At 36.1% G+C, this 24,000-nt stretch overlaps 1 protein-coding gene across 2 annotated transcripts in view; it reads right to left on the reverse strand.

Moving 5' to 3' along the window:
* Nucleotides 1-292: 292 nt before the first annotated feature.
* Nucleotides 293-24,000, reverse strand: part of IFT74 (intraflagellar transport 74) — a 140,666-nt gene continuing 116,958 nt past the window's right edge. Inside the window, exons 17-20 of one of the 2 annotated variants that reach the window (XM_043978143.1) lie at nt 15,795-15,958; nt 11,112-11,237; nt 4,321-4,381; nt 293-2,558 (exon numbers count right to left, since the gene is read on the reverse strand). In XM_043978143.1, coding sequence (XP_043834078.1) covers nt 2,440-2,558; nt 4,321-4,381; nt 11,112-11,237; nt 15,795-15,958 — 470 coding nt within the window. In that variant the 3' untranslated portion in view covers nt 293-2,439. Of the gene's footprint in view, nt 2,559-4,320; nt 4,382-11,111; nt 11,238-15,794; nt 15,959-24,000 lie in introns of those variants that run through there. The other variant, XR_006354166.1, reaches the window with a different exon arrangement.

Genomic DNA, 24,000 nt, shown 5'->3' on the forward strand with positions numbered 1-24,000 from the left:
AAGAAATGTTCAGTTTGGGTCCTTAATTCTTAATTCTGGGGGGCAGCTAGGTGACACAGTGGATAAAGCATGGGCCCTGAATTCAGAAGGACCTGAGTTCAAATCCAACCTCAGGCACTTGACACTAGCTGTGTGACCCTGGGCAAGTCACTTAACCCTCACTGCCCTGCAAAGAAAAAAAAAATCCTAATTTTGAATTTGCATCTCAAGAGATAACAGCATATGGAAATTAAAAAAAAAACAACCAATGACCAGGTTTAAATAATTTATTGCTACCCAATTTGTCATTTCTTGATTTCTCTTTTTTTTCTATGCACAATAATTGACCTAGATCTCTATATAAGAATTATTTGACAGGAGGGAAGAGAGAGAAGAAATGGATTCAGGGAATAGAGTTGAAAATGCTAGTCACTGAGGACTGGCTTACAGATCACAACTTGGAGAGCATTACTGTAAGCTACACCCACTGTATTTTTGTGACTGAAAATTAAAATACTATAGAAAAAGGGAAGAACTATGCAATGTCTCTCAGGGGAAAATAATACTACAAACTCATATTTATGACAAATGATAACAAAGAGGAAAGCAAAGATTTTATAACTTTCTCATACTGATATTCATTTGTGGAAACAGATTTAAAAGGAACACTGTACATCAAATAAAAATTATTTCAGTTAGCTTGTTTATTCATTTTGCAGCTTCTTTCCATTACTACTTACAGGGTGTTATTCTAACATGAATGGAACTCAGTGAGCTATAGCACTAACTGAAGAAGAGTCTGCCTTGTACAGATATTAGTCTCCAACTCTCTCACAGCAAACAGTGTATTCTTGTTGGATTTGCTGAAACACTCTGAGAGGAAGGAAGAGACATTAGTGAGAATTTCCCTATGATAACAGATTTTTTGCTTAAAGAAAACCTATTCAGTTGTGATCCCAAGATATCACATATTAATTTTAAGAGAAGTTGTTTTTTTTCTGAATACATTAATAGAAATTATTTTCTGAAAAATAATAACTTTTTGCTCTCTGCTGTGCTTCTCATCTGGAATGATACATCATTTTAATCAATGAAGAGAATCTTTGTACTACTTATTTTCTAGGCAGACTGGTTCACTTCTATTTAGGGCACAGGATTTTAGTGAAGTTCTACAGTCATGAGGCCTCTTCACCAACTACAGTCCCTAGTATTAATATTAAAAATCATTAGTAAGTTGTACCATAGTTTCAAAGGGAAGATATGAAAAAAAATCTAAAGAGAAAGAAGGTGAAGGAAAAGGGTACTTAGCTTTCCTAAGAAACAAGGAAGGGCAAAGAGTCCACAATCATAATTCTCAATATGCTTTCTTTCCAGGAAATATACAAGAAATAAAAGTAAGATCATAGTCTAAACTATAGAACCAATGAAAGTGTTATTTGCCCACAGTGAACAAGGGACTTTTTTTAAAGGCTGGCTTAAGTATGCTAGCATCCATTTCCCTGATTTCCATCTATATTTAATAATGAAAAGTAGCTGAGTTATAGTAAGATCTATACTGGCTCTTAAATTTTCCAAAAAGCACATAAAAGTACACCTAGCATACTCTGTAGCAATCCTATTTAAAAAACTTTTAATTCCAGCCCTGGAAGAAAGCATGAATTAATGATGGGGCTAGGGAAGAGTGAAAGGAATTTGCCAGAGGAATGAGTAAATGTGATAAGGGGTTTGAAAGGATGTCAAGCCCTGCTTTCACTTTTTTTTTCCCCTTTGGTAACTTCCAGCCTTACTTTTGTAATCTACCCTCTGTTTTCTGACCTGGGCTTGCCCTCACATTCTTAAGTATTATTCTGCAAAAGGAGGCAATTCTACAAAAAATAGGTATATGCATAAATATGTTTTCAACCACCAGATTACTGTGAATGACTGAAAGACTATGATAAATCTCCGTTCTCTTTATTTACAAAGATTCAATTTTTATCTGTTCTCTAAAAAGACAAAGCTACAAAATACTGCTTCTATTGGTATAGATTTGGTATAGATGTGATTGATAAAAATTTTCACTTATTGAAAACCTGGATGGAAAACACATTAATGAGATTAATTAAAATAGTTGACAAAGAGGAGAGGGTAGTTTTTAAAAACACAACTATTTATTGTACTATGTTACCATGTTATAGACACATTTGAATATAAAATAGGTCATGACAAAGTAAATATTTTCCTTTTAGGGAAAACCACCTTGATAACTAATCCATGCATTTAAAAAATATCCTCTCTTGTCGTGTTGCTTTCAAAAATAGGGTGATACTTTCAAGGATTCATTGAAATAAACTGTTCATCATCAACAATTTAAAACTATACATGGGCAGGCTATATTTTTTTTTCTCTGAAAAAAGTGAACTTGTTCCAAGTTCTGCAGTACAGGGTTTAGGGTACTTGTGGACACCTTGAAGTTTGGATTCAGTTTCGGCTGGTGCTGTGGAGAGAGTCCACAATGGTTTTATTGTAGTCTGCAATCTGTTTGGTCACATTTTTCTTGACTTGCTGATAATCACTCTCTTGACTTTTGGTTGCAATGACTGATTAAGGTAGTTAAGGGAAAAAAAAGAAAATTATCAGTAAAATTTTAACCTAATAATGGTTGTTTACACCTATTCAAATCAGAACAACTATGGATGCTACAAAAAATCAGAAATTTTCATGATATAAAAATACTGTGTTATTTTAATAGGTTAGCTTATGTAACAAAAGGAACAAAGCTTACCTAACTAGAAGAGAAAAAAGGTTTCCTCTCATTAACAGTTTATTTGATTTCAATGCCATTTTTTTTCATATTGACAAGTTTTCACCTTCTTGATAGTAATATAACTCTTGATGCTTTTAAGCAATACTTTCTTGTCCCTTTATATTCCACCTTTTTTTTTTTTTTGGTGAGGCAATTGGGGTTAAGTGACTTGCCCAGGACCACACAGCTAGTAAGTGTCAAGTGTCTGAGGCTGGATTTGAACTCAGGTCCTCCTGACTCCAGGGCCAGTGCTCCATCCACTGCACCACCTAGCTTTAACTGTTTTTTGATATTGATGATTTTTTTCAATTGAGCAGTATTATTGGGGGTGGAGCCATTGAATGTTTTTTCCTCTACTGACAATGAAAAGTAAGGTTCATGCTGCCTTTCAGCAGAGATTCAGCAACCTTTTAGGTGGCATATGACCTACTTCCATACAGCAGTGGTTCTCAAACCCTTCCTCAGTAGAATTCTTCAGTATAAACAAAACTTTGGTACAATCTTTATAGTAAAATTCTTTAAAATTATTCTTCAGTGCATATTATCAAATAACAAAAGATTAATTAAAAAACAACAACAACAACAACAACAACCTTAAGAGTGTTTCAGGGTTCCTTGCAGCACAGTTTAAGAAACACTGATATAGGGGGCAGCTAGGTGGCACAGTGGATAAAGCACTGGCCCTGGATTCAGGAGGACCTGAGTTCAAAACTGGCCTTCAGACACTTGACACTTACTAGCTGTGTGACCCTGGGCAAGTCACTTAACCCTCATTGCCCCACAAAAAACAAAAAACAAAAGAAAACAAAAAACACTGATATAGAACCTAGGACCACAAGAGATCATATACCTCTTGTCCAGCTACAGCTACCTAACTCTATGATGGAACAGAAAGAAGGAAAGAGAAGGAATCAGTGACACTAATAGATTGGGTGAGACAGAAGCAAGACAAGGCATTTGTGCATTTTAAGTAAAGTTTAAAAATTGCCTTCCTTGGGGCAGCTAGGTGGCACAGTGGATATAGCACTGGCCCTGGATTCAGGACGACCTGAGTTCAAATCCGGCCTCAGACACTTGACACTTACTAGCTGTGTGACCCTGGGCAAGTCACTTAACCCTCATTGCCCTGCAAAAAAACCCCAAAATTGCTTTCCTTGATTGTTACTTAGCCTTCACTGTACATGACATTATAAAATATTGACATATAGAAAGTGGAGTTTTCTGGCACTGAAAATATGTGCATTTGTAAGTATTCCTCTTGTGCCCTATGTTGGTGCCAGACTTGCTTAATTCCAGTTCTGAGTAGAGAGAGAGCTTTTTTTCAGCCTGTCCCAAAACTATCTCCCTTGGATCTTCCCTCTTCCATGCCTTCCTTGCTCCTGCCAGAAATAATGGAGGAAGTGATGGCAGCTGTGCCCAGGGCACTTGATCTCACAAGGTTCTGATTCTAAGGTAGCAGCATATTGCAGTATTTGGTATGGTTTTACTGGACATCTATGATAGAAACTCTGAGAAAATCACCTGGGCAACTTTATTGGTAGCTTTTTAAAGGATACATTCTTTCATCACAAAGTTATTTTGTTCATGGTGTTGCCATTTCCTCTCCAAATTTGTAAGCTGAAAACAAAAAGAAAAGTGTTAGCAAGTTCCCAAACTCGACAACTATACACCCTTTATGAGGCTAAGGGGAAAAAAATCCTCAACTTTAAATCTTATCAAGTCCTGGCAAGTAATTTTGCTGATAAGGCCAGTGTAAACACATAAGAAATTTAGAAAGGAATAAACAATAGAAAGTAAATTTACAAATATGCAGTTTGTCTCTAAAACAGCTTTTATTTTATTTTTTTTCAAAACAAAGGGTATTTCTAACAATGAACATGTAAACTGACAGATCCTTATGATTTGCTATCTCTCATTTCTAAACAAGAAGCAATTCAAACATATACATACACACATATGTTTCTGTTAAGTTTGTTTTATATATGTATATATACACATATGTACATACATATGCATATATAAGACAGGCTGAACATTTTTAAGTGCAAAGAACACAGGATAAACGTTAAGGGGTCTGGGTTCTAGTCCCACTTTGGATACTAAATAACTGTGATTTTGGTCAAAGTACTTCATATCTCTGGGTCTCAGTTTCCTTGCTTATAAAAATCAGGAAGGCTGGACTAAAAAGATCATGACTTAGAACCAAAAGGGATCTTAAAGATCATTTCACCCATGCCCTCTTACATGAGAAAAGATCTCAGGAGGTAAAGTGAAAATCCCAAGGTCACTCAGCTAATTCTGATCTCTAGAGCATATCGCTAGCTCTTTAATTCTATGTTTTGTCAGATCCTGTAAATCTCCTTTAGAATTCGTGAAGTCTAACACCACAGACGACACTATATATCCTAACACTGTCAAAAGGTTCAGCTCTATAGGAGAAACTTCCTTATTTCCAGAGCTGAGTTTCCTGACTGAAGCCAGAAGCTGTGATAAGAACAGAGCTGCAGGGAGAAGATTATAAAAGGGCTGGTGAAATGTTGGCATTGTTTCAATAATTTCAGCATCAACAGGAAGCTAATGTGGATATTATATTGATGGCTGCTTCCTCAGAAGACAATTTGACTGGTATAGTATTAAACTGTTTTAAAAAAATCTATTCAATGAATCAGGCTTTTCCTTTATGAGACATATAAAAACACACACACATACACACACATATATTCTAAGTAAAGCATGGTGTAAAAATGCTTAATTTAAAATTCCATTTAATTTATATCTTTTGTTTTTACATCAACTTCATTTCCGAAAAGAAAAGAAAAGAAAAGAAAAAGACCTGGGTTCCCCTATCTCACTCTGTCTGGAAGTGATCTTCCTTAGGCAACCACACCTTCCCTCCCCTCCCCCCACCCCTTTCCCACATTCCCAGTTCCTGGCTGTAGCCTCTTTGGTAATAGGGTTTATAGACATGTACCACCACACCATGCAAACACCTTCATTTCCAAATATATTTCTCTCCTCCACATAATGGTAAACCAATCCATGTAACAAAGGATAAAAAAAGAATAAATCAAATTAGTTCAGCACAGCCAACCAACATATTAATTGTACTGACATTATATATAGTTTCCCCACTTTTGTAAAAAAGGAAGAGAAATGAATTTATTTTATCTTTTCTTTGGGGCAAACCTTGGGTCATTAAAATTGTACAATGTTCATTTTTTTTTCTGTTCTATTTGCACCATTATACTCATTATATAGTTTTCCTGACTTCATTCTGTATCTCTTAATATAAATTTTCCCATACTTCTCTAAATTCTTCACATTCCTATGGTATGGTAATATTCTATCACAATCTTGCACCACAATTTGCTTTCCATTCTTTGTTATGATAAAACAAGCTGGCATTAATATTTTGGTATATATGAGTAATTTTCAAAAGGAAAAACAACTTAATAGTCATATATCTGAAACAATAAATAGTCATATATCTGAAAAGAAAAATGAGTTGGCAATTTTAAAATGTCTGATCATGTAAGCAGTCTATGATTAGAACTGACTTTTCTGTTCAGAAGTCAAATCTTTTTTCAAAGTAAAAATTCAGTCTTAATATAACATCTGTCCCATGTGCCCCTTTCAAACAGGTAAATCCAAGCTGGTGAATTATGTGAACTGTGTGTACCATGGAGTAACAATACTAAATCTTCTACACTTTGTGCCCCAGATAAGGTCTTGAGATTAAAAAGGAACTTAAGGAGACAATCTGCACTTTCTGGCAATAACTTTATAACTTTATAACTATCCTTTATAAATTCAAGTACTAGGACATTTTTATTTGTTTCATACAACAAAGTAGTTTCCCTATCATGCAGTCAACATCTGAAGAGCTATACAATGTATGCCTTTCTGCAGTTCAACACAGCTTGTGTCACACAGCTAATTTCTCTGGGATATTATTAAAATTTATGGTAATGAAAGAGATCTTTTAAAGAAAAGGGAAAAGGACCCACATGCACAAAAATATTTATAGCAGTTCTCTTTGTGGTGGCAAAGAATTGGAAATCAAGGGAATGGCCATCAATTGGGGAATGAATGGCTGAACAAGTTGTGGTATATGAATGTAATGGAATACTATTGTGCTATAAGAAATGATGAGCAGACAGATTTCAGAAAAACCTGGAAAGACTTAAGTGGACTGATGATGAGTGAAGTAAGAAGAACCAGTAGAACATTGTACACAGTAACAGCAACATTGTGTGATGATCAACTGTGATAGACTTAGCTCTTCTCAGCAGTGCAATGATCCAAGACAATTCCAGAGAACTCATGTTGGAAATGTTCTCCACATCCAGAAAAAAGAACTGTGGATTCTGAATGCAGATTGAACCATACTGTTTTTACTTTTGTTTTTGTTTTTTGAGGTTTTTCCCTTTTGTTCATATATAACCTATATTGGATTACTTTCTGTCTTGGGGAGAGGGGAGGAAAGGGAGAGAGAAAAATTTGGAATGAAAAATGTTATGAAAATAAATGCTGAAAACTATCTTTACATGTAACTGGAAAATAATATAATACTTTTATGCTTTAAAAATATATGGTTGGGGGGCAGCTAGATGGCGCAGTGGATAAAGCACCGGCCCTGGATTCAGGAGGACCTGAGTTCAAATCCAGCTTCAGGCACTTAACATTTACTAGCTGTGTGACCCTGGGCAAGTCACTTAACCCCAACTGCCTCACCAAAAAAAAATATATGGTTGGGGGGCGGCTAGGTGGCGCAGTGGATAGAGCACCGGCCCTGGAGTCAGGAGTACCTGAGTTCAAATCCAGCCTCAGACACTTAACACTTACTAGCTGTGTGACCCTGGGCAAGTCACTTAACCCCAATTGCCTCACTAAAAATATATCTATAGATATATATAGATATATATAGATATATATATATATGGTTGGGGCAGCTAGGTGGCCCTGGATTCAAGAGGACCTGAGTTCAAATCTGACCTCAGACACTTAACAATTACTATCTGTGTGACCCTGGGCAAGTCACTTAACCCCAATTGCCTCATACACACACACACACACACACACACACACACACACACACACACACAATATATATATATATATGGTAATGTATAAATAAGTTATGTTGTTATTGTGGAAGAAATTCAACAGATTTAACTGAGTTTTACCTACAAAGTATGCTAAGTTCAAAATTAAGGAAATTCACAGAAGTCTATTAAATTAAATTATGTTAATTTTTCTAACTTATTTTCTAGGAGTTCTCAGAAAGATGCTAGGTGCTTTCTTCTAAGGATTAATTTTCTACTTTAACATATCTAAACTCACACAGCACATGTACAGAGGAGTATTGGCTAATAAATTTTTATTGTGCAGATGAGTAAAAAAAAAATTTGAAATCATAACATCTAAATCATGGTATAGACTTTTTTTTAAACATCAAAGTTAACTTTGAGAATTTCACCATATTCTTTTAGATATTTAGTTAAAACCTGAAGGCAGCAAGAAATTATGATGGTAAACCATTGCTTTAGACCTAATTAAATGAAAAATCCACTTTCATATTACAATTATTATTTGGCTATATACACAACTTGACTTATGCCACAAAGTTCTTCAAATCTCAATTTCAGTTTCCCATGTGTATACATGGTCTTTAAATCGTGAAACCAACTTAATATGAAGACAGTAAGTCCTAAGGCATACTCTAGGAAACATGGGGACCTGCTTATGGGAGAATATATCCTTTATTCCCCTGTTTCATGGGTGGTGATAGATTCTTTCCATTTGCTGTGGGAACGGGCTGTGTCTTTAAAACTACCAGACTGATACTGTCATTTCTTTCCAACAGTGTCCAGAGTGGTAAAGGTGCTGAAGGTCCTATCCACTCACAATGTAGGCATCATGAATTAGCTGAATGAGGGGAGGGGAGAAGGTCTATTCCCACTCTTCTAGACTATATGGCCCTAAGAAATAGCCTAGAGGTTTTGATCTGTTTTATTTGTCCTTTTCTTCTGGACCTCTCTGTATCCTTTGACAGTATAGATCATCCTCTTCTTTTTGATAACTTTTTTTAAATCTAGGTTTTCATGACATTCTTCTGTCCTGGTTCTTCTAGATCTGACTTTTTTTTCTATCTCTTTTACTGAATCTTCATCTAAGTCACACCGGCTAACCATGTGTATCTCCCAGGGGCTTGTCCTAAGCCCTCTTCTTCTCTTTTCCCTCTATACCATTTAACTTGGTTGTCTCATCAGCTTCCATGGATATAATTATCATCTCTATGCTAATGCTTCCTAAATCTGCTTATTTAGTCCTAACCTCTCAGATGATCTAAATCTCACATATCCTACTATAAGACATTTCAAACTGAATGTCTCATAGATGTCTTAAACTCAACATGTCCAAATGAGAACTCACTATCTTTCTCTCAAAACCTCCCACCTTCCATACTATTCTATTAATGTTGAGTGCATCACTACTATTCATAACCTCTGCTCACAACCTAGGTGTCATCTTTGACTCCTTCCTTTTCCTCACCCCCTTTCTCCATATCCAATTCATTGCTCTGGACCTACCTGAGTAATAACCAAGAAAGAAATTTCAGAAACTTAGTTATGTGACTGAACCCAAGAGCAGAGCAGTGACTCAGTTCTAACCATTAGCCCAGCACATAAGCCTGTAGTAGAATAACCATGCAGAAGACTAAGATGAAGGGTGAGCCAGCAGTTCAGTTACTCTGAACCTGCAGAACTTCCCAGTATGCTAACAATGACTAAGACTAGCAGGAATCTATTGAAATCCAACTATACACAAGCCAACACACCCAACCTGCAGAGCCCAAACCAGGAGGACAGTGAACAGAACTCTTCCTGGAAGCAAGGAATTCACAAGCCTTCCAACTGAGCTAGTGAAAGCAGCAGGTCAGAAGCTCAGGATACATACACCTCCCAGAAGTGTGCAGAGCCCAAGGCTAAAACAAGTCAAAGTCAAGAAGTAAGGTAGAAGAATGAGCAAAACAAAACAAAACAAAAAAAACCACCACAAAAACATATAGGGAAGCTCAAGATTCAAACAGAAGAATTCATTTGAAAATATTTACAAGCTAATTCAAAGTAAAATTAAGATTAGATATAAATCCCATAAGAATTTCTAGAAGAATTAAAGAGGAAACTAAAAAATGATTTTTATAAAGCAAATGAGAACTATAGAAGCCATATACCTATATATACACACCTATATATGGAAAGAGAATTAACAGCTTGGTAAAAGAGATACAAAATCTTACTGAGAAGATAACTCCTTTAAAATTAGAATTAGCTAAACAGAAGTTAATGACTTCAGGAGACATCAAGAAATAAAAATCAAAGTCAAAAAACTGAAAAAGTAAAAGAAAATGTGAAATATCTCATAGGAAAAATAATTGACCTGGAATACAGATCACAAAAAAATCCTTTAAAAGTCATTTAAAAGGGGCAGCTAGGTGGCACAGTGGATAAAGCACTGGCCCTGGATTCAGGAGGACCTGAGTTCAAATGTGGCCTCAGACGCTTGACACCTACTAGCTGTGTGCCCCTGTACAAGTTACTTAACCCTCATTGCCCTGACAGGAAGAAGAAGAAAGAAGAAAGAAGAAAGAAGAAAGAATTAAGAAGGAAGAAGAAAGAAGGAAGGAGGAGGAGGAGGAGAAGAAGAAGAAGAAGAAGAAGAAGAAGAAGAAGAAGAAGAAGAAGAAGAAAAATATAGAACATACTTGAAACAGAAAGATACCCGTAGAGTTAAAATAAATAGCAGAATCTATTATTCTTCAATTAAAGTAATAAAGGGAGGGTGGCAATGCATAAATTTTTAAAGCAGTGGAATAGTTTGATAAACAGAAAATCTTAAGAAGATTAATTTGATTGAATTTAAAAGATGATCATTTCTCCAAAATCTATTGTTATCATGGTGATAGGGAATTGCAAATGAGGTTCATAGGAAGTCTGGATGTGGGGAGTAGAGGAATTGAATTATTAAAAGACTACTTTAAATCAAGTGTTGGAATAAACACAAAATTTACATAAGACACTATTCCTATTCTCACAATTCTGGTAAAGAGAGAGGACATATACACTGATAACCAATATAAACAATAATACATATTAAATATATTAAAGAAATGCAAAAAAGGCTTTTCTTTTAAGATTATAGGAAAGGTATTATTTTGGGGCCTAGATTCTGGATTGAGAAAGAAACAGGATAGACTATGTGAAAATAGAGCAGGTTATATATTAGCTTTTCAATCCCTCCCACACACTTGAAAATTAAATCTAAAAAAAATTTTTCTTCTTACCTGAGAATGAGTCTCATTCTCCTGCAGTTGAGTTTTTAATGTCTCATACTCAGAATTTAGCTTCTCCATTACTTTCTTATAGGTGTTTCTGCGTTTTGATAATGCAGTTCTTGCTTTGTGGAGTTTCTAGGAAAAAACACTGTGTTAAATATATCATTCAGGGCATAAAGAAGATAATCTATCAACATTTAACTAATAGCTACAAAGAATATGACAGTGCAGTAATCTTAATTATGGCTGCATCACTGCCTATCACCCATAAGTAGTAGTAGTCCAAAATATCCAGCACATATTGCCTGCTTGGGGACCTGGTTGCAATACTGCATGTCCTGCCCAGAGTAGCAGGTGAAGTGACTAAGGCCCTGTGCCCTGACCCTTGCCTGCCAACAATATTCTAAACTGAGAGTCTTAGAATTTATCTGTCACCTACTAATATCCCTTTGGTGAACAAATTCCCATCATCTATTCCTTCCTTTATCCCTGTATTACTGGCAAACTATCCCCTATCCCTACTTTCATTCATTCTCATTCACTCCAAATCTAATCCACTTATGTCCCATTCCATAGTGAACAAAATTCCCTTCATTCCTGACCTCTTCCTCTTACTTACTTGCTCTTGCTGAGACATGGCTTTTCCTAGATGGCACTGTATCTAACACTGGATGCACTACTCTAACACAATGGTTCTGTATGGGAAATTACAGTATTTCTTGCTCTTCATTACCACTTCTGGATACTCCCTTTGCTCATATCACTTAGGACCTTCTCCTTCTTTTAAATTCCATATCCTTTTCAAATCATGGTGGCAATCTTTTTATCATTCCTTCTTTCATGTCTCATAAGAGCTTTTTCTTCTTTCTTCAAATCTTTTGACAGTCTAGTAGGAAGGCTGAGTGGTTGCCTGGGGGTAGATTACAGGGGTCTCTGCTGGTGCTGAGGTGGAATACCTATACTGGGAACCAGGAAGCACTCTTGGGTGGCAGGTCCAGGTCCGGGAGGGGTGCAAACTCACCCGAAGCTTGAAACCACAGTGAAACAATTTTGTTTCCCAGTTAAGGAGCAAGTAGTCCTGGAGTTATTTGCAGACCAGAGCATAGGCCAGACAAGGACCCCCTGAAGCTTGGGGCAGTGTATCCTAGAAGCAGTGCCCTACTTTAAGGAGTTAAAAGTCAAAAAATAGGCTGGCAAAACGAGCAGACAGAAAAAGATGCAGACCATAGAAAGTTATTTTGGTGACAAGGAAGATCAAAATACACCCTCAGAAGAAGATAACAAAGTCAAAGCTCCTATATCCAAAGCTTCCAAGAAAAATATGAATTGGTCTCAGGCCATGGAAGCACTCAAAAAGGAATTTGAAGATAAAGAGAAGTAGAGGAAAAAATAAGAGTGATGCAAGCAAGTCATGAAAAAAAAAAGTCAACAGCTTGAAAAGCCAAATGGAAAAGCTCTCTGAAGAAAATAATTGCTTAAGAGTTAGGATTGAGGGGGCAGCTAGGTGACATAGTGGATAAAAACACTGGCCCTGGATTCAGAAGAACCTGAGTTCAAATCTGGCCTCAGACACTGGACACTTACTAGCTATGTGATCCTGGGTAAGTCACTTAACCCTCACTGCCCCTCCCCCCAAAAAAACCAGTTAGGATTGAACAAATGGAAGCTAATGACTTTATGAAAAAACTAGACACAATAAAGCAAATCCAAATGAGTGAAAAAATAAAGGACAATTGTGAAATATCTCCTTGGATAAACAGCTGACCTAGAAAATAGATCCAGGGGAGATAATTTGAAAATTATTAGACTACCTTTCCTCAAACTTTTCATACCTCCCCTTTCCATACACCCCTCCCTCAAATTACCTTTTAGTTTCCTCAGAAAAATGAGACCATTTGATGTGGGCTACCTATTCTATCTTTTTTATCTCAAACCCCCTATGCATCATTCCCCACTCTCTCCTATCTCCCAGTCTCTTAGAATAAAGTGTTTCTTCTTGTGTCCTTGATTTCATTCCCCTCTCCCCAGCTTCTCTAACAGATCACAACCTCAATTACTTTCCCTTTATCCCCCATCTCTCTCTACTGATTCCTTTGCTATTGCCTTGTCTCCTCTACCCTTTAAAAAAAAAAAAGGAAAGGAGGATCAATGAACAATTAAAAAAACAAAGGGAAGAGAATATAAAGGTTCAGAAGAGGACTAAAAGTAGCAAGGAAGTGTTGGAAGTCCTATGTTAAATTTTGAAAAAAAAAATGAAGCTGCAATGGAAAGATTTCATAAAGTTTCACTGAAAGTCCTCTTTTTTTTCTGTTTTCCTTCGTATAGGAAAATGCTGATGTTTTTCAAGTTTATTCTAATAAAAAGGGAATTTTTTAAAAAGCTTTACCAAGCACTTAAAATCTCTGTTATATGGATAAAAAACTTTCAAAATATAGATACCTACATAGGGGGAAATTTATATCTCTAAATACTTACATCAGTAAAAGAAAGAGAAGATTATGGATATGGAACAACAAAAACAAACCCCTAGAAAAACAACACATTAAAAAATCCCTAACTAAATACCAAGATATAAATCCTGAAAATCAGAGGAGAGATCAGCAAAATTAAAGTAAAAATGATAAGTAGTATCTATCTAAAACCAAAAGCATTATTTCTAATGGATAAACTAGAAGTCTTTCCAATAATATCAGAGGTGAAACAAGGATGTCTATTATCACTATAATTATTCAAAATTGTACTAGAAATACTAGCTACAGAATTGAGACAAGAAAAATAATAAGAATTGGCAACAAGGAAACAAAGCTCATTTTATGCAGATGGTTTACTTAGAGAACTCCAGTCAACTAAAACAAAACAAAACAAAACACTAGTTGAAACAATTAGGGAAAAGAATGAGATAATAACTGACATCTATTATGCTGCTTCAAAATTTGCTAAGTATCCTACATACAGTATTATTCCATGTGATTCTTAGGAAAAGCCTCTTTACCTGTCCCCTTTAATGCCAGTACTTCCCTTCTTAGATTACTTCCAATTTACCCTCTATACATCTTATTAATACATAATTATTTGCCTGCTATCTCCTCAATTAGAATGTGAACTCCTTGAGGGGAGGGACTATTTTTTCCTTTCTTTGTATTCCCAGTATTTATGACTACAACAGCCACACACTAAGTTTTTAATAAATTCTTGTTAATTGACAACCCTGAGGCTGGTTATTATCATTATCGTCATTTTACAGATGAAGAAACCAAGGGTAAGAAAAGTCAAATGATTTGCCCAGGATCACACAAGTAGAAAGTGCTCCTCTCTTTTTTTGTGATTATTGAGCAAATATTTATTGGGTGCTTATATTTATATAGTTCTAATCTCAGAGCAGAGAGTGAAATTCAAAACAAGTTTAAGGCACAATTCCTCCCCTCTAGGTCCTAGAAGTCTATGAATCTAAAAGTGTGTGTGTGTATGTGCACGTGTGCATGTGCATATGTGTGTGTATTAAGAAGATAAGCTACACATAGGAAAAAGTTAAGTAACTTTTTGGATCCCAGTTTTACGACCCACTGTAATTCCTTACTACTTCATATAATTTTCAAAAGTTATTTTATATTTTAAAGTTTTATCTACTAATGCTATTGTGAGAAATGGGTCTCCTCTCAATGTGGATATAATAGTCAGCCATACTCCCCCTCACCTGTTTGTAGGACAAAGGTCTCAGTTCCCCTCCTCCCCCTCAGGTTAGCAAGGTCACATGGTTCCAGGAGCCCTGGTCTCAATAAGATCTGCTCCAGAGTTGTGTCCATATAAGGAAGTATAAGGTCCACTCCTGAGTTATGCCCATACAAGGAAGAGAGGTGGGAATACTGCGTTCCGATTAGCTAGTTTTTGCGTGTAGATTGTAACCTTTGAGTAATTGGACCATTGATGAAAAAGGGGAGGGTTCATTTGCATTAGGGACTAGGGTATAAAACAGGGCCTGCGAGTCCCCTTTCTGGGCACCCACTAGCTGCACACTAGGGTGCCTCCTTCTCATGAGAAGAAAATAAAGCCTTTGTCACCTCCCTGCTGAGTTCCTGAGAATTATTGAGAAGAGGATGGATTTTTCCCTCACAGCTATTAAAATTCTTCAATGTTTATTAGTGCCTCTTTAAAAACAAACAAACAAACAAACAAACCTGTTCATATGTGGCAATTTGAATCCAAGTAATGTTTTTAAAATACTGAAAATGGCTGGTACCTATTTCTATTTGACCTAAATAATTCCATTATTTTTTTCTGGTAAAATTCTATGTAAGTTAAAATTCTTTTTCTAAAATATCAATTTATAATATGTTTTTTACCATATCTAATTTACGACTCAATGTACCTGGATTTAAATTTTGTTACTTTACTATCTGTAGGCACTTCCCTCTCTGGACCTTAGTCAAACAACAAGTAACATATATCATGCTTTAAAGTTTGCATATATTATCTAATTTGAGCCTTTTACGAACTTTGTGAGATCATTTCTTCATTAGGAAAATGAAAGCATTAAATTATATGCTTTCTCAAGGTCCTTTACAATTCTAAATCCATATTGCAGGAAAAGAATTTATAGCAATACACCTGTAGTATATGTTAGAAGACCTAACCTGATGCCAAATAAGAAACAACTAAGATTCTGATTTTAGAAAACCATGTTGCCAATGTTACCTTTTTCTTTTCTTCACCTGATGATTTCAAAGCTGGCAAATCACTGTATGTCTCCAGATCTTTTGTCATTTGCTGAATTTTAGCTTTTAGAGAAGTTTGTTCCTCAGTCATCTTACTTTCCAGGAGTTCCATTTTCTGTAAATCCAACTGTAGACGTTGACTATCTGAAACAAAGAAGGCCAAGCCCATGATTAGAACTTTTTCTTGACAGAATCTAATAATCTCTGCCTTATCTCATATAGTATAAAGACAAAATGGGTTCATAGACATGAGAGAACCTTAAGATCTTAGGTGATACATAAATTTGATGTGATATTGTTGTCCACTATTTGAAAAGCTCGTGGTTTTTTAGTTTTAGCAAATGTTAAATAAATTATTTTTTATTAAAAATTATAGCTCTGATTTTTATAGTACTCTAAAGTTTGCAAAGCACTTTATACATCCAATTGCAATTTGTCCTCAATAATAACCCTGTAAGGTAGGTTCTATTATTATCCTCATTTTATAGATAAGGAAATTAATTGAAACTAAGGGAAATAAAGTTACCAATGATCACACAGCTTTTAAGTGTTTAAGGCAAGATCTGAAGTCAGTTCTTTCTGACTCAAAGTATAACATTTTCCATTGTACCACCTGTCTAAATTAGTGCTTTTTCTTCAGAAAATATCTTTTTATCATTGTTCTTTTTTCATTGTGAATGATAGGATGCAGTGTGGTATAGCAGAAAGAACACTGTCTTTGGAGTCAGAAGACATGAATTTAAATCTTGCCTCTGATACAAATATGTGTGACTACAGGCAAGTCACTTAAGCTTGCGGGGACTACAGATTTCCTTATCTGTAAACTGGACTGATTTATCTCAGATGTCCCTTCTATCTCCAGGTATAGGATCCTATGCTAATAAGTAGTAACATCTCTTATCAGAGTAAATTTACTAAACATTATTGAGTAAATCTCTGACATAATACAACCAAGGTGCAAAGTCAAGCAATATACCCTTTAAGTGCAATAATTTGTTTAAAAATGGAATTTTGGGATTTCTATATAAATTAGTTTCTGTGTCTAGAATTTAAAAGAAACAACCATCTGGTTCTTATGTCGAATTATAGATGAATAAAACAATATAACAAGCTATTGGTTTTCTGCCAGGGTGTGAGACTAGGGTACTCTCTTTAATTAAATACTCCAATTAATAGATGGTCTTCATAATATGGAACATCAATTTTCAACGAATACAACAAAATACACAATATAAAAATTGACAGAATCTGACTTTGATGATTCTGAAGACTCAGGATCTTGCAGTATTTTATGGCATTATTGTGAATATTAATTATAACTGTAATCCATGTGAATTTGTAAGAGTCCTGGCTAATAAAACTTTTTGGTTTATATACTGCTGGGTATAACTTTCAGAACTGTAAGGGACCTTAGAAATAACCCAGGTGGGGCAGCTAGGTGGCACAGTGGGTCACTTGCCCAAGGTCACACAGCTAGTACAGTCAAGTGTCTGAGACTGGATTTGAACTCAGGTCTTCCTGAATCTAAGACTGGTGCTTTATCCACTGTGCCACCTAGCTGCCCCTAAGCCATATTATCTCAAGAACATTTCTAAATGGAACTGGGAAGATGATAAATAGATGAAAAATGAAAATGAACACTTGTCAGTGTTTCTAGAGTTACCAATTCTCATCAATAAGTACTTACTAAACATTATGTTGCATTTCAGGGACACAAGGACAAAAAATAAAAAGTCTCTGCTGTCAAGTTTATATTCTATAAGTGAAAAAAATGTACACATATAAATATACTACAGACTTTGGGGAGATTATCCCAGCTCCCACTGTAAAGTTGCTATCTAGCTATACTGTCTAAAATATCTAATGAGTGGTCGCCAATAAATTAGAAGCTTTAGCAAGAATTTAGACTTTTAAGTATTTATTAAAGAGCATTAGGATCTAATGATCAGAGAGAAAGGTAAAAATCTAACTATTTCTAAGAGACCCCATCATCTGACCTGCCATGGTGAGGTCAGGAACAAAAAGGACCCAACACTTCCTTCCTCCTCCCAGAAGCCTCTTGTCTAAACCGGAAACATCAAACATCACTTCCTGATGCCAAGGAACTGACCTTCCAAGCCACATGGCTTGCCCTCATGGTGGAACTTTCCTACAGTAACTCTCCAGCAGGGGGCGTAACTCCAATTGTCACACACTTATACTCTGAGTCTGGTCCCCAGAATTGTGGATCCCCTCTAGGTTCTAGGGATTCGACCTCAGAGGTTGGTGTGTGTGTTTTCTGATATTGTAGCTTCCAAGGCCCACCATGATTATCAGTTCATACCAATGAGTCAGGCAGATTTAATTAGCTTTTAAAATGGTATATTCACTGAGGTAGTTGTTGTTGTTTGTTCTTCATTCTCAAAGAGGAACATGACATCGGGGTGATGTCATGACTTGCACTGAATTGGATTTAAGCGAGGGAGGGTGGATCAAGGTAAGGTCTCCAACCTCATTCTCTCCTCCAAAGCCATTTTGGTCCAATGGCAAGATATACATCAGGATGACTGGAGATGGCCCCAGATGTTTAAGGCAATTGGATTGTGACTTGTCCAGCGTCCCAGAGCTAGTAAATGTCTAAGGTGAGATTTGAACTCAGGTCCTCCTGACTCCAGGGCCAGTGCTTTATCCATTGTACCACCTAGCTACCCCACTGAGGTGGTATAAAGTAAGGGTAGCTGAAACAAAACATCCTCCCTCTAAGTCTGGCACACACTCTCCCAGCAGTGTATACAGAGTCCAGGGGAAATCCTAGAGTATGTGATGTGGCAAAGGGATAACTCAGCTTCTGGCTGCTTGTTGGGAGGGGGTGGGGGGGTGGCACTTATGAAGTTCCTTTTAGAATGAATATGTAATTTGGAGTCACTGTCACAGAGATAATCATTACATACAAAGGAATTAATAAAGTCACCAAAAAAGGGAAGTATAATAAGAGAAAAGAAGAGGGCCCTGTATAAAGCCTTGCAGATATACCCACAGAAAAGGAGAGAGGCATGATGGCACAAATGATGATTTGGCAAAGGAGACTAAGAAGTAAAGGCTACATAAGGCAGTAAGAGAAGCAAGAGAAATCGGGGTCACAAAAAAACAGAGAGACTGTTCACATTGACAAATGTAGATGCTATTTTTAGATCTCAGTTCATAATATGTGATATGAAGAATTGGAAATAGTTGTTTGCATATTTCCCCCCCATTAGACTGAGAATTCCTTATGAACAGTGACTGTTTTTGCCTTTCTTTGTATCTATATTTTAAATATACATTATAAATCTAATCTGTCTACTGTATTAAAATTCTGATGAGAACTTTTTTCTGTGTTGCTAAAGAATTATCTATTCTGATTTCCATTCTTCATAGTTCTAATCTTTAAGTTATATTACTTGTCATTAATTTCATGTTTACAATTCATTCAACTCAAGAAACATTTATGAAATGTCTTTTCTATATAAAAACTGTGCTAGATTCTATAACATAAATGACTGAGAACTACAAAATTTACTGAGAACTGATTCCCTAACCAGTCCCCTCTTTCCCAGACAAATGAATTGCCTAGGGCTAACCAATCTTTTCCAGACTCTAGATGGACTTATGCACCTTCCCCCGAGCAACTTATCCCCTCCCAATGTTTCCCCACTTTACTCTCTGGACTTTATGTTATTTTGTAAAAAGGGTCCACTGACATTAAGTAGTTTCTATTTAGAGTTAGTAGCTCCTATACTTAACTTAGGAGCAGTTCTATTGTTTCTTTTGTTAAAGGTTCATTTACATTAAGTAGTTGTATGTCACTCTGGAGCAATCTTTTGGTTCCCTTTTTGTTCTGTTACCCCATAAAAACCTGTCCTCTGTTCCCATCTTTGGGTATTCCTAACTTCTAAGTTCCTCTGTCCCAATTAAAGACCTTAATTCTCCTATATTGATTGTTTCCTTAATTTCCAGGTTAACATGACATACTAATAATTTGATGTTCTTCATGAAATCACTTTTAAAAGCATTTATTAAATATCTACAGTGTGCAGAGCACTTTGATAGGTTCTAGGGGAGATATAATGTTTTGGGGTTTTTGGGGGGTTTTTTTTGGTGAGGCAATTGGGGTTAAGTGACTTGCCTAGGGTCACACGGCTAGTAAGTGTTAAGTGTCTGAGGTCAGATTTGAACTCAGGTCCTCCTGAATCCAGGGCCGGTGCTCTATCCACTGCGCCACCTAGCTGCCCCTCGAGATATAATGTTTAATTAGTATATGGTCATTTCTCTTATTAATATAAATTAATTTCTAATTTAAAAGAGATGTGACATATACACAGGTAACTAAAATAAAAAATAATATATGATAGAGATGTGGGATGACATTAAGGTGATCAAATTGAATGTGAGTCATCCTGATGTAGGAGGCAAAAAGGGGTTAATAGAAAAACCTAAGACCCAAGCTTTAATTCAGATATTAGCTCTAAAACCCCAGTTAATGGATAACTTACAAGTCAAAATGCTAGGTACCCACAGTGATCAGTATCCATAACGGACCAAAACGGGTCAGGTTAAAATAACAATAAGGGAAATGACAAGGCTATAGAAATTCTAAAGAAAAATGATTATATTTTGAAACTAGCCATGGGAATCAGAAAGAGACATGCACAGAAAAGGCCAAAATTGTCCCCCAGATTCACCTTAAGACGTGTAAACCCCCAAAACACATGTCCACTGAAAAAGGTACCTGCCTCGAGGGTTGGCTTAGGACCTCAGGATCGCCAAATTAGGATAGGCCCTCCCCTGTACCTCCAAAATGTGGTGAATATGATAATGAGTAGGACAGGCCGTCCAATCAATTTGACCCCAAATTCCATCCCACATCAGTCCCAAAAGAATTACAAGACTCAGTGACTCAGTTTCCCAAGTTTTATTAAAAAACTGATGACCACAGGGAAAGTACCAGAAAAATGGAAAGGTATCTCTTGAATAGGGAAAGAAAAGACAGTTATATTTATAATATGGATAAATTGACTATCAGTCTCATTATAATAATTTCTACCTTAGGGAAGTACAGGGGAGGGAGGGCCTATCCCAATTTGGAGTTCCTGGGGGCTTAAGCCAACTCCTGAGGCAGGTACCTTTTTCTGTGGAGGTGCGTTTTGGGGGTTTTACATATCATAAGGTAAATCTGGGGACAAATTTGGCTTTTTCTGCGCATATTCACAAAAGCATACCTCAACTTGCCATGGTCAGAATGTCTTAGTGTTTTTGATTTCTTTCTTTTTTTAGGCCTAATTTCTGGGTATTAACATTTATCAGATAGTGTCTCTATGTCTTGTCTCTTTATGTTTTTGTTGTAGTTAGGGTCTCTGTGACCTGCCTCTTTATGTTTTTGTTGTGGGTGGTGATTAATAGGGGTAATTAATAGGAGCCAGACCTCCAGGTACCAATTAACAAGAACCTAGGCCCTGACTTTGATGAGGGCCCAAGTCTTAAATTAATCCCTTTCAGAACTGGGGTATGGAAGTTATAGCCCCTCTTGGAGCGCAGATCTAAATCAGAGCTCAGGTCTTAGGTTTGTCTGTTAACCCCTGCTTTATCTCCTCCATCAATAGGTGAATCAGTAGAGAAATTATTTTAAAAATTGTAATTAAGGGAGTCATTCTAACATCATATCTCAAACTACATTAAAAAGCAGTAATCATCAAAATTAGATATTGTCCTAAAAGACTGATCACTGGAACTGACAAGGGTAAATAAGATTCAGAAGCAAATTAATATACTAGCCTAGTGTTTAATCAGTGGGATAAAGACTCAGCAAGAACTATTGGGAAGCCTAGAAAGCAGTTTGGCAGAAACTGGGCTTAGATCAGCATTTTACATGACATACTACTACATTAAATTACAAGTATATAAATAACCTAAATATAAAAGATCACATCATAGAAAAAACAGTGGAACGTGGCAGTACCTTAAATAACTAAGTTGCCAGGAAAACAATTCTTAATGAAGCTGGGGATTGAGATCATCACAAATGATAAAACAAATGATTTAATTAAATAATGCTTTTGCATGAATAAATCAGTACAGCTAGAATAAGAAGCAATTTATTGGTGAAAAAATCTTAGTGAACATCTCTGACAAGTCTCATATGAAAAATATGTAAGGAATTGATATGAATATATAAGACTTTATCAAAGAAATGGTATTTGGATTGGGCTTTAAAGGGTAATTAAAGAATTCAACAGGAGGAAAGGTAAATCAGTGGTTTAATAAAAGTCCAATTTTAAAATTCTATGCTTCAGTCAAGTTCAATTGCTCTCTATATCAAACAGGCCCTCTGTTTTTCTATCTTTATACCTTTGTTCAGCTGTTCCCTATGCTTACAGATGTAGAGTGTAAGTTGAAAGCAGTATGAAATAAGACTGGAAAGGTAGACCAGTAACAGATTGTGGATAGCCTTAATTTGGTAGACAGTAAAGAGTCACTTAAGTTTTTTTGTTTTTTTCTTTTTAAGTAGATACAACCAGTGATATAACCTACTTTATGGATAATAAAAATTAGTCTGACAGGAGTATAAGGAATAAACTAGAAAAAGAAAGGAAAGGAGCTGAGAATAGATGTTATAACCACATAATCATGGGGGATGGTAATGAAAGCCTGTCAGAAGGTAATACTAGTGGGAATAGGGGAGGAGAAATGTCACTGAGGTGTAATGTACAAAATTTGGTCACTAATTATGAATGTGAGGGAGTCTAAGAATAAAGTCTAATTCCTGAGTCAAACATGGGAAACTGAGTGAATGGTGGTGCCACTTGCAGAAAGAGTAGTCAAAAGAAAGGGCAAACTTAGGGAAGAAGATAATATGCTTGGGTTGTAGTCATGAAGAGAAACAGAAAACTCTAGCTCCCCAAGCCTTGATCAAGATATGGAAATATGTTTCAGTTCAGAAAGATATAAAACATTAAATTTTGGGAAAAACAGAATTCAAATCATACTGCAGAAATAATAGGCTCTTAGACATCAATCATATTGACACTTCTACATCTCTGCCTGTTGAAATTCTCTTCCTTAGTGACCCAGATCCATGAAACCTTTCCTACTTGTTACTTCTACAAATTTCAAATGCCTACTTTACCCCTCTTATTCTATTCATATGAATTCTAATCATCTGTTTAGATCTTATGCCTTTGCTGGATCATACACTTTCAAAGGCAGGAATTGTGTCTTTTTTTTTTGGTGGGGCAATTGGGGTTAAGTGACTTGCCCAGGGTCACACAGCTAGTAAGTGTTAAGTGTCTGAGGCAGGATTTGAACTCAGGTGTCATTTTTTTTTAAAGAAATTTGTTATATTTATTGCCCCTCATACAGGAAAGATGCTTAATTGTTTGCTGAACTGAACTAAATGGAGCTGACCCAGGAAAGGGATCATGAAGTAACCCTAAAATGTAGCCTAAAGATCTACCTCAGGTGTACTATGAAAATCTCCAAAGCCACAAAATTCTGGGTAATATGAGAAAGAAAGAGAATTAAAAACAAAATAGAAAAATATTATCTGCCCTTGTACAAGGTGTATTTTATGTATCCATGTGTACCTGGCGGGTAACACTCATTATTATCTGATACACCTGAACAAAGATCATAGGATCTAGGGCTGGGAGAGACCTCAGAAGCCATCTGGTCCAACTCCTTCATTTTACAAATGAGGAGATGACACACAGGGAAGGTAAGTGGGTTGCTCAAGGTCACAAAGGGAGTGAGGGGAAGAGGAAATATTTGAACTTAGGTCCTCTTTCTACTGGACCATGTTGTGTCTCATGTGAAAACAAACCCCCGAAAATCCAGAAAACTGGGAGCCCCAACAATTCCATCAAAACATAGATAAAAATAATTAGAACTCTTCACTCCATAAAAAGGTATAATGATAAAAATTTAAGAAATATCATATTTTCTTTTCACATTAGGCAATTAGGGAATAACTGAACTTGGAATTAGAAGGCAGGGGCTGATGTCTAGTTTTACCTCTTACTACTTGATTTTGGGCAAGTTCCCTCTGAGGGAGAGGGAAGAACTGGGGATGACTGAAGTTGTAAAAATTGGTTACTGAAGGATTAATGATACTCTTAATATAAATAGGAAAATTTCTAGGATGGGCACATAAATGGGGAGAGACAATGCATTTT

Source organism: Dromiciops gliroides, chromosome 1, assembly GCF_019393635.1.
Source record: "Dromiciops gliroides isolate mDroGli1 chromosome 1, mDroGli1.pri, whole genome shotgun sequence".
Lineage (NCBI taxonomy): Eukaryota > Metazoa > Chordata > Mammalia > Microbiotheria > Microbiotheriidae > Dromiciops > Dromiciops gliroides.